Here is an 11,310-nt window from a genome sequence, read left to right on the forward strand (position 1 = left end):
CCTGAGGGGGGGAGAGGCTGGCTCTCAGCAGAGCTACATCAGTGTTCCCCTTAGCCAAAAGACTCTGGCAGCTCCAGTTACTCCTGCAGGCGTTCACTTTACTGCCTTGCACAGCCTACAAGTACAAAATCATCTTCCTTCCTCCCTCTTAACTCCAGTTCTCCCTTCCAGGTTGCTCGGAAACTGGTGATCATAGAAGGAGATCTGGAGCGTACTGAAGAGAGAGCTGAGCTTGCAGAGTCGTGAGTAATCTGCTTGCATGCAACTGGCACGTCTACCTTTGCATGGGAACTAACATAGCATTTCTAACCTTGTTACACAAGGCCTGAAGCACAGGGTGGGCTTAGATCCTCAGATTAAAGAGTTAGAAGCGCTTTCCTGCTCGGAACAGGATTAGGTCCACTGAGGATGTGAAGCTTGCAATGATGTGATTTGCCTCGTTGTGGAGTTGTTCTGCCCCTTTGCATGGAGGGACTCCCTAGTTAGCGAGGCCGGAGAATCTTTCTCCATTTGCTATGCACCAGCACTGCTTTGTACATATGGTCACGAGATCCTTACACGTTGCTACGGGGCACGTGAGTGCACAGCACTTGTCCTAAAGCGGCAGAGGCCTCCTGGGCTGAGAGCTGAAGTGGCATGCGGGATGTCAAAGGGCAGAACAATGGCTGAGGTTGGTCTCTGGCCTCTTAAAATATTTGCAGTAACCACTACATACTCCTGCACTGCTAGGCAGCAAGCTGGACTTCCTCTGCTCAGAGCAGACACACAAATTGTGGCGTTTGGGCTCTTTTCACGTGTCTGGATGCTTTAGCTGATCCTTGAGGAGATGGTCAGGGCCTCTCTGTACTCTGGGCCTTGTCTAACAAAGTTGGTGTGTACGCAGCAGTAGTACTGTGCTTCCTGCCCAGACATGCATGTCATGACCATGACTTTTTTGTGTTTTTCCCCTACCCCCTTTTTGGCTCTGCGGTATTGTGTTATTGGTGCTCCTTTTGACCCTTGCCCCCACCTGGCTTGTGCCATCGTGTGACCGTCACTAACAGTCGTTGCCGGGAGCTGCAGGAGCAGATCAGAGTGATGGACCAGAACTTGAAGTGTCTGTCTGTTGCCGAAGAAAAGGTACTAACCTTTCCCTTCTCGAACCATTAAACCAGAACTCTTGTGGTCTTCTTGCCACGCTCCTTCCCTCAGCTTAACTGCGTCTTTCTCTCTCCTGGAGTGCTCTGTCCTCTCTGCCCATAAATATTCCTGTCTGAGTGGTGGTGGCTATCCATCTGTCCGTCAGAACAGCTTCCCTCCTTACAGCAAACTAAACATACAGTTTCCACTTGAAGACTCCAGATCTGCCAGAAATCTGTGTCCACATCTCAGCTGCTCAGCTCAGTGCCCTGCGCATGTGCTGGCAGAATACTTACCATATGAACTTGGAGGCAGGAAGGGAACTTGCTTTCCGCACAAGTGCCTCAAAGCAGGATCCCATCCAGTCTGATCGTAGACTGTCTCCTGAAGAACTTCCTGGTCTTCCCTGCACATGGATTCACTTCTTGTCTCTCCTGTCTTTCCCTCCCACTTCTTCTTTTCCTTTTTCTCCCTCCTTTCTTTACAAAACCCCACAGTAAATGTTCCGAGCTGGAAGAAGAGCTGAAGAATGTCACCAACAATCTCAAGTCTCTTGAGGCTCAGGCTGAGAAGGTAGGGCTGCTTGTCCAAGGGCCAGAAAAATTTCTGTTTTGCTACGAGGGTGTGTGACAGCAGAGCACCCACTGGGATGGAAATGACACAACTGCAGCCTTAAGCAAGGAAGGAGAGCTGCGCTTGCTCTCCTGGGAGAGCTAACGGATTTCAGTGCAGGGCTAATGTTGACTGTAGAAGCTGGGAGTGTGGGAAGTCTGGCTGCCCTTCCCTGCCTTGGGGCAGACTCTATCAGCAAGATGTTTATGCTGCTGGGATGAGAATTTTTCTGCACCCAAGTTTGTTGCGTGCATGATGTGGGATTTGCTGCCTGACCCAGTTGTGTTGGACTAGGGTAGGAATGTGAACAACTCCCAGCTGGAAGCTTCTGTGGATATGTGCACTGCAGTGAGGAGTTCAAGTCTCCCTCTGTAGCTGTGGGCTCTCTGGAGTGGGAGGTACCTGGGGCTGCTGATTGCTGACTCCTCTCCTCTTTCCATAGTACTCTCAAAAAGAGGATAAATACGAAGAAGAGATCAAGATCCTGACTGATAAACTCAAAGAGGTGAGTGACCGTGTTGGGATGGCCCAGCTGGGTGAGCTGTCCTCAGCTTGACTGGGGAGAGATGTGGAGGGTGGGAGACTTCATGCCTTCAGGCTGGTGCCTCTCTACTCCTTTGCTGTATCCTAAAGCTGTTGTACTAACTGGCTCTCTTCTGTCTGGCAGGCAGAGACCCGTGCTGAATTTGCTGAACGGTCTGTAGCCAAGCTGGAGAAGACCATTGATGATTTGGAAGGTACATTCTGGGGATGGGAAGCCAAAGAATGTGGTGAGGAGTGGGGAGCTGAGGAAGGCTGTCTCCCAGATAGCTGGGGAGTGGAGACACTGCTCTGCTCCTCAGTACTTGGAGCATGACCTAACCCAACCTCCAAAGTGAGGCTTGGTGCATCTGGGCTCAAGTCGTAACCTGTGTATCTACTCTGAAAACAGTTCCCTGGCTGTGCTGTGGCAGGTCTCATGCTCTTCATCCAAACACCTTGCCTTGTCTGACTGATAGTGACAGCACAGCTGGTGTATCTTGGTTGTGATGTCCTCAGGAATGTAACTGGATTCCAATGCTCCAGCTTAATCCAATTTAAGGATTAGCATAGGAGAAAAATGCCTGAACTCAGTAGGAGTTGGTTACAATAACATACTTGTATGCAGAATCTCATGCGCATGGCTGGCTGCTGCAGTGTGCCTGCAAGTCAACCACAGTAGTCAGTGAGTCTTGAAACAGCCCCCGTGAAGACTCGGACTCTCCAGTGTCAGTCCTGGTTCCAAGATTAAATCACCAGAAGATTCATCCATGCAGTGTGGTGGTCAGCCTGTGCCAAGGATGGGTTCCTTTCCTCCTCCCGTTCCTGGTTTCACAGTACTTCAGGAGCACTCCTGAGGCCGGCTGTTGCAGAATCCCACCTTTCCCCAAGCTGTGGAAGGAGAAGGTTCCAACTGCCTCCCTTTAAATCTGGGGCTGTGGCCAGATTCTTCTGTGGATAGCTGTGGCTGGAGTGGTTCTGTGGTAAAGCAAATCTCTTGCAGGCCTCCTGCCTTCACCACAGCATGAACCTTTCTGGTCTTTTAGTGCCAGGTCTTGGAGATTCAAAGCCACATCTTACTGTCTGGAGTCACTCAGGAGGTTTTTTTTAATCTAGAAATAGCAATGGTGTCAGCTGAGCTGTTCCAGAACTGCAGCCAAGCAGCAATCGGAGCCACCTCATGATCCAGGACAAGCTTTTATTTGGAACTGCAAAAACTCCTCCAATCCATGATTGAGAGTTGGCTCTGGTCTCCAGCCCTGCTGCTGAAGTGACCTAGTTTATGACAACTGACAAAGTTCTCTGGGCTCTGAAGCCGTTAACAACATTACTAGCTGTACTGTAGCCTAGGCAGCCAGAGCTGGGTGAAGTCTGTGCCAGCTCTGCGCAGTGCTCAAGGAGTGCATCAGTACAAGTTTCAGGACTGCCTCCTTCCCTGAAGGTGGGTGATCTGCCTGTCTGCTCCATTATGTGATGGAGAACACAGGGGTGGCCTGTCTGTTCGGCTCACCCTGTCTAGCTGTGTACTACAGAATGGGAATTCCCTCTGATGCCCAGGACTCTTACGTGACTGACTTCTCCCACGCTGCTCTTTCTATTGACACAGAAGGTGAGAACAAAGCACCACAATCGATCTGTGCCTTCCTTAGGTGTAGCGGGCTTCTCCCTAAGTGGATGGAGTTGCCCTTCCCTGCTGCTGCTCCTGTCAGTGGTTCTTGCTGACCTAGCTGGGCAGCTTGTTTTCGCAAGCTGATGTGGTTTGAGTTCTCGACTCTGCCCCCCTCAGAGCTGGCTTCTAATCCTGGAAGGCACTTGCTGGTCAGACTGTCCTCAGGCTGTTGGAACCCTCCTGTTCATTGTTGTGATGGCTCCACATCTAACTTCATTTTCTTCTGTTCATGAATCCCATACCGCTTTTCCTGCCCCAGGGTGTTGGAAGAACTCCTCTGCCTTCCCTCATTATTTCCCTTTTGTTCTCCTCCTAAACCTCTTCTAGATGAGCTCTATGCCCAGAAACTGAAGTACAAAGCAATTAGTGAGGAACTGGACCACGCCCTGAATGACATGACTTCCATGTAAATATGAGCTGGCTGGTGTTTGCCTCTTGCTTCAGCAGGCTAGACCGCCAGAGCTTGCTTGGTTTGCTGTGATTTTTCATAGTTGGAGAATCAATGGCACTGTTGTCTAGGTTACTTCTACAGATCTCTGCCTCGAGGATTGTGGAGGCTTCCCTGCAGCATGCTGTACTCTAACTCTAGGTCCTTGTGATCTGCATGTGTAACACTAAGTGCTGTGCTGGCCTGAAAGGGTTCTGACTTGAACTCTGTAAGTGCAATTCCCAGTCCCACTGGGAAAGGCTTCCTAAGGTAACATGGCTTAGTTGCCTGCTGGAGCCGCTGTGCCATGGTCTTGGGATTCCTCCTGGAAGAGGCTGTGGATAGCGCTTGAGTGGATTCCTTAGGAATTGCCATAACAGGCTTGAGATGGGACTGGATCATGAACTGATCTGTGGAAGTAGCTGAACTCATATGTTTCTGCAACTTTGCTACTTGGCTTTTTGTTCAGATTTGCAGTGGGTTCTGCTAACAGCTGCTCTACACAGTCCTTACCACTAACCAAGGAGAGGTCAGGTACTTGCACGGCGGAGGAAGAGCCTTAACGCTAGTGTCCGAAAGCTCCCTAAGCAAAGTTTGCTGTGCACAAACACTTAAGCTTCTCTTAAAATTAGTGTCTCCTTCTATCTCACACAGATAATTCTTGTGATTCCAAACTCCACTTTGGATTTGCCTCTCTGCTTGGTGGCTTGTTCTGCATCTGCACCCTGCATTCACGCTCTCGTCATCTCACTCTGAATTCCAGTACCTTTTTCCAGTTACTGTGCACAGGGCATCCCTGGGAATGAGTGCTGTAAAGATGCTGAAGCTTGACAGCAGCAGCAGCCCCCCAGTTATGCTGCACTTGCTCCTAAACAAAGCGCTCTCTGTTTGACCCGATGTGCCAGACAGTGCTGTGCTCTGAGGGGCTGCCCTTTCAATGTCTGGGTGTAGCTGGGAGTATGTTGTTCTCATCTGCATATCTTGTGTAGAGCCATAAAGCTCCTTTTGTATTTCTCTTGCCTCTTGCTTGAGCATGATGTCACTTTTCTTAAGGAAAACAATTCTTGTATAAATTGAATGGAACGGCTGGTGCTTTTGAGAAATGGGTTACTAGTGAGCACTTGCTGCTTTAGAGTAACTGTTTCAATGTTGCCTTCAAACCAGTGTAACCCTCATCACTCTTGGTGGAATACACAGACTTCATTAACACGCTGGATTTTTCCCTTTGGGTGTCTTACTGGCTCACGGATGTGAACTGCAGCTCTGCAGAGGGTGCCTTGGTGCACAACATGCTCTTGTAGGGTCACACAGGAGGCTGGGGTTTGTAGCAGGGAGTCCTTGAGCTGTGCCTGCTTCAGCCTGGCTGAAGACACTCCTGACGCCTGCCTGCTCTGTAGTGTTCGTCAGCATCTGTTGCCAAATGCTGGCTTGCAATGGGAAATCACCACACCTGATAGTCACTAGGTCACTGGCAGGGTGTGAAAACTAATAAATATCGAGTGAGCTCTGGCTGGTTTCCAGTTGGACAGGACTGGTTGGGTGTGAGGTGCTGCCTGTGTCTCAGGGGGATGATGTGTGGCCCCTTGCTTCAGGAATGAGAATGCACTGCAGTAGGGCTGTGGGCATCCGAGCCAGGGAATCTGTGTTTTGCAGAGTCCTGCCCTCTCTGTGCAGGGGCTGAGAGTGACAGGATCCTCCTGGGACTGTGGCATGGAGCTTTACACGGAGCACTGCAGCTGGCTGCAACACTTGACGTGCGTCACCACTGGTCTGAGTGGATTGCTAGTTGCCCTGGTATCACAAACACTGATCAGCTTCTCGTAACTGTATGTGCTGCCTCATGGTGGCTTGTCAAATACTTTTTTCCTTTCTGGATTGGTTCATCTGCCACAGTGCCCGAAGAGCCCTTCATGAACAGAGTTTTGATGAAATGGGACACCTCCCGTGGTTTCCTCAGGTTTGTGTCACTCCGTTCACCACACAAATGGCACTAGCAGTAAGGATAGTCCAGACATGCTGAGCTGCCCCAGCCTGTTCTCACCCTGTCTTCTGTGTCAGGGCTATCTGCTCTCTGCCGGGTCTGGGTGGGGAAGGAGGGAGCATTCCCACAAGGAATTTCAAAGGGTAATAGCTTGGAAAGATCTAGCAGATGGTGGTCTGAGTCTCCTGGGGTATGGGGCAATAACTGTGCCCTGCAAGCACGAAGCAAGAACCTGTAACTCCTCAGAAACCAAACCTGCAGCTGGAGTAGGGAGTCTAGATCCTGAGGGAGAGGCAGGGCTTCTGTCACAAGTGTCAGTGTGTGTGGAGGCTTCCAGCCTAGTGTTCAGTTGCCAGCTCTTACCAGGTGGGAGGTGGCACCCTGCCCGTGTGAAATGGCCTCTGCCCTCATGGGAGAGCTGTGAGTTTATTACTGACTCGCACTGTGTGGACCTGGTGGCTCTGCCGTTGCACAGTCGTGTTGCAAGTGATGTTATCGAAGGCTGGGCTGTGGCAAGCCCTTTCCCTGCTTGTCCTGATGGAACTCCACGCTGGGTGGTAGGTGGATGGATGGGTGGGTGATGCAACTTCTGCCCTGGGGGGTTTTGAGAGGCTTCTGGTCTGACTGGATTGCTAGGCTTGTGCAGGCTGGTTACTGTGAGCTGGGCTGTTGACTCAGGAGTGCTGCAAATGCAGATTAGCTGACCAGGAGATGCAGGTCCTGGAGCTCCCTAGGTTGCAAGGATGGCTGGTAAGGCTGCCCTGTGGGCTGGGTGGAGAAGGGAGCAGGCCGAACACTGGAGCTAGCCCCAGGAGACCTGGGCAAGCATTCCATGTTGAGGAGCTGTTCCTGAGGTCTAGGAAGGGTCATGCTAATCACTTCAGTCAGCCTGTTCTCTCATCTGGGTAGATCGTCAGGTCCTTATCTACAAGCAGTAATGCTTGCTTGCAGGCTGCAAGCTGTTGCACCAGCCTACAGTTCCTGGTACTTCTGACTGCAGTTCACTCCCATCCTCTACCACTCTGGAAACCCAGGACCAGCCCTGATCACCTGCGTCTGGGGACTGGCATCAGGGTGCCCAGCCTACCTGCTCAGAGCCAGCATAGAGGCCAGAGAGCAAGTCCCTAGCAGCAGTAGTGGCTGATGTGCAAGGCAGGCTCCCGTGTAGGGCAGAATGGACCGTACCTACACCACAGCTTTCCTCAACCTCTAGTTAGGTTGCAGTTGGACAGAAATTGTTGGCTTCTCTGGCTGTTGCTTGGTCCCCCAGTGGCTTTAAAGAAGGGACAATCAATCAGCATTACTACTCTCTGTCCTGCGGAGTGAGGTGCAGCTAGAGCAGGAGCTGAGGGTAGCTGGGTGAAGCTGAGCTTTCCCCTTTGTGTGTAGCTGTCATGCTGGAGGGACTGGGCTGAGTTGCTCTGGAGAGGGAGACCTGTTTTGTCTGCTCCATGTGAACTGCTTGACTCAGTGTCCTGAGTCTTACCTGGCCAGGTCTTGTCCAAGAGCAAAATATTCCTAGGTTGAAAGCAATGAGGAATGGTGTAGATCCCCTTCAGAGGGTGCCCAAGGTTCCTGGGGACATTGTAGTACAAGGATTTGAGAAGAAGACTAACACCAGGAAGAATTGTTGTGCTTTAGGCTTGCTCATCAGGCAGAGGCAGCACACTGTGTTTATCACTACAGTTTGTGATGATTAGTTCTGCCAGGCTGGAAGCTGTCATTTAAGGATTTTTCACTGCCTGGAATTCCCTCAAGTGCAGGAATTGGAGTTGACAGGTTGGGAGGACCCTGTCTGTGTAGATGGGCAGAGACAGATGCTGAATTGGTTCTCTGCAGTGGCTGGTTGTGGCTGACAGGCTGCATGGCAGGACAGTGGCCATCTCAGTCCTGGGAGAGGATCAGACTGGTTCTCCCTTTCCGTGGAGTTGCTGATGAGCATATCTGCTTGGTACCAGCCTTGGGGATAAGTGTGGCCACTAGAGCCCTGCGAGGCTGTAAGGACAGGGACTAGGTGGGAGGTGAAGGCTGTCAGATGCAATGGCAGTTTGTGCCCCGCTCATTTAGTTGTTCTGGGGCAGGTGTAAAATAGGAGACTGCTCCAGAACTTCCTCTGTTCTGTGCCCAAAGCAGATACTGCCTTCAGTCCTTGTCTAGGTGTGGTGGGTTGTTAGCATGGCACAAAGGCATGTCCCCCAGGTCAGTGAGATGCTGTCATTCTCCGTTCTTCTGGTGTCCCTGTCCTACTGTTAAAACCCCATCGATCTCACTGCTGTGGTGTGGCTCACTCTGGAAGGTGCTTCTGGTTCGGCTGTGGTAGGACTACTTCTTTCTGCAAAGTGCTCCACAGGCTTAAAGCGCATCACAAGTCTCTCTCCTTACCTGGGTACAGCCCAGTCGAGCCTGCAGGCTCCTCTTCTGGTGTTCTCCTCTTCCTTTCTTTGCCTTTTTGCAAACCCTTGGCAGCACTTCCATTTCTGTCCACACTTGGTTTCCTCTGTGATCTTCCTGAGCTGAAACACAAGTAAGACAAACCTTTGTTCTCCACAGCTTTACCTGTGTAATAGTCTAGACTTGATCCTCAGAGGCACATGTAATGGAGACAGCTTATTTGATGTGCTCATCTTGGTACTCTACTAACCTTCCCTTTCTCTCTTTTTCTCTCTTCCTCTTGTTTCCCCTAATCCTGTTGCCGCTGCAGAGCACCTGTACAGCCAGCTTGAGAAAAACCGCCTGCTCTCTAATGAGCTGAAGTTAACGCTGCATGATCTGTGTGACTGAGAAGGGGGCCCACTAATACCATTAAACAAGCTTATTGCGACCACCAGTGCTGTGGACCACAGTGAAATCTGATCATTCTTAAGACTGGCAGACTTGCAAATTTTATGCAACTGCTGCTATTTAATGGGGCACTTGAATTTATCCTCTAATTTATTTGAGTGGGTTTTTTTATAAAGGTCACCTCTATTCTTGGTGAAGTAACCCTCAGACTTGGCTGGTTTTTGAGCAGTCTTGTTCACTTGTCCAGGGGGTCCTGCCTGGGTCCTCCATGGAACCAGAATGGCTGCACCCACCAAGAGAGGGGTGGGGTGAAGTTAGGCTTATGTCTGCTAGAAGATGCCTGTGAAGTGCTACAACTTAATTTACTGTTAGCTGAATGACTGTAGGATTTCCTGCTGCATGGAATGATGGCTTCTAACAATAAATGACCGACCCTGTGGTCTGTAAGACACTGCACACCTGTAGTACTTTGCTATGTAGTTGAGTCCTAACCTAGAAGGTTTGGGGGAAGCAGTCATTCCTGGGGCCTGGCCCCAGTGCGGCGGCAGAGCCCCAGAATGGGTTGGGAAAGCTCATGGACATCTTGACAGCAAGTCCCAAAGTCCACAGCATGAAGCTGTGTCTTGAGTGCCTGCAGGGAGTCTTTAAACACTGCAGTTGCTAGTGCTCTAGGAAGGCTGCTTCTCGCTCTGTGCACAGTTTCGGACCCTGGGGAGGTTGGGGAGCAGCTTTGAGAAACTGCCTGTACCTAAAGGACATCTTTCTACAGCCTGTCTGTCCAGTGTCCCAGCGTGTGGATCTCTTCAGTGATAAGGGTGGGCTCACCTTTGGAGTAAAGCCTACCTAGAGTGCTAGTTGCTGATCTGAGCTCTCCTCCTGGCTTAAGGAACATGTGAGAATCGACTGTGCAGCTGCCTGTAGTCTCGGGCAGCGTTGCAGCACCCTTGCTCCTACTTGCTCTCTGCCTGCCCTTCACTGAAAACAGCCTCTTCCCTGCTGTCCTTGAGGCATGGTTGTCTGCTCCCTGCTGCTAGGTAGTCACGGTCTCGGTGACCAGCTTGGCCTCTCTGTCCTGTGCTGGGGGGAAGGGGGGCACAACCAGCTGTGATTCCGGGGGGTGATTTCTAAGTGTTTTACCTCAATGCTGCTCTTGGGTGCCTTGCTGGGCCACGGGGGTCTGCTGTCTGGAAGTGTTGAAAGCCCTGGGGAAAGCTAGCTACAGTCGGAGGCACCTGCATGCAAAACACTGCCTAGAGCACTGGCTAAAAGTACATCGTGACCGTGCCGAACGGGAGCACCGGCAATGCGAGAGGCAAGGGCTACAAACGAGCCAGGTAACTTCAGAGCTTCTAGCTGCACCCAGCCAGGCACCCCCGGTCTGAGGACTTGCTGTGGCAGTGTGCTGGGAAGGGGCTAGCGCAAGCTTTCTTTGGCGAAGGTTTCTCGGTTGTCTGAAGCTGACTTGTAACTCTTGACCCTTGCTTCCTGCCAGATAAACTGAAATCCACCAAAGAGGAGCATCTCTGCACGCAAAGAATGCTGGACCAGACCCTGCTAGACCTGAATGAGATGTAATGGATCCCTGCCACTGCCTCTGCCACACGATACCTGGAGGGGCCAGCCCAGCCACTGCTGGCCTCTAACCCTTGGGGACCAGAGTTTACTTTCTGTTGCCAACTTGACCAAACACAAATCTTCTCCTTCGCCTCAGGGTTAAAGGCCATCAGGTTGGGCAGAGCTTCAAACAGCATTATTAAGGGAAATAAACAATGCAATAATGTTTGAGGAGCATGTTTGAGATGTATACATTTTGTAACTACCTTTTTTTGTAGCAACCATTGTAAACATTCCAAATAACTCGTGAGGCTGGTGAGCTACACTTCAAAGCTCTTGGCTTTAAAATTCGGTATTAACCTTCTGTTAAATCAGCTCTGGGCCACCCTGCTTTGGCAGGGGAGGAAACAGGGTGTGATGGTTCTGGCTGTGGGCCACTGAATCAGAGTAGCTGGGCTAGGGATGGAAGCCTGTTGGGGAAAATTTGCTTTCTAGGAGCTGTTTGCCAAAAGAGGAGTTCAATTGCTCAGCTTTAAGGTAACTCTCTCTGTTGTGCAGAAGCAACTTGGGTGAAAGGAGACTTTTTTTAAAGCCAAGCCTATTATCTGAACAATTGAACCTTCACAGGGGTTGTTTCCCTTCCCTTCC

The 11,310-nt window shown here is 50.8% G+C and overlaps 1 protein-coding gene across 3 annotated transcripts in view; it reads left to right on the top strand.

The window, feature by feature from the left end:
* Positions 1–11,066, top strand: part of TPM3 (tropomyosin 3) — a 12,218-nt gene extending 1,152 nt beyond the window's left edge. The window contains exons 3-10 of one of the 3 annotated variants that reach the window (XM_009705894.1): positions 172–242; positions 1,617–1,692; positions 2,174–2,236; positions 2,399–2,468; positions 4,247–4,325; positions 6,240–6,303; positions 9,878–10,000; positions 10,601–10,889. In XM_009705894.1, the coding sequence (XP_009704196.1) occupies positions 172–242; positions 1,617–1,692; positions 2,174–2,236; positions 2,399–2,468; positions 4,247–4,325; positions 6,240–6,303; positions 9,878–9,955 (501 nt within the window). In that variant the 3' untranslated portion in view covers positions 9,956–10,000; positions 10,601–10,889. Of the gene's footprint in view, positions 1–171; positions 243–1,043; positions 1,120–1,616; positions 1,693–2,173; positions 2,237–2,398; positions 2,469–4,246; positions 4,326–6,239; positions 6,304–9,877; positions 10,001–10,600 lie in introns of those variants that run through there. The other 2 variants (XM_009705896.1, XM_009705895.1) reach the window with 2 other exon arrangements.
* Positions 11,067–11,310: the final 244 nt, after the last annotated feature.

The sequence above is a fragment of the Cariama cristata genome, unplaced genomic scaffold (assembly GCF_000690535.1).
Source record: "Cariama cristata isolate BGI_N322 unplaced genomic scaffold, ASM69053v1 scaffold38638, whole genome shotgun sequence".
NCBI lineage: Eukaryota > Metazoa > Chordata > Aves > Cariamiformes > Cariamidae > Cariama > Cariama cristata.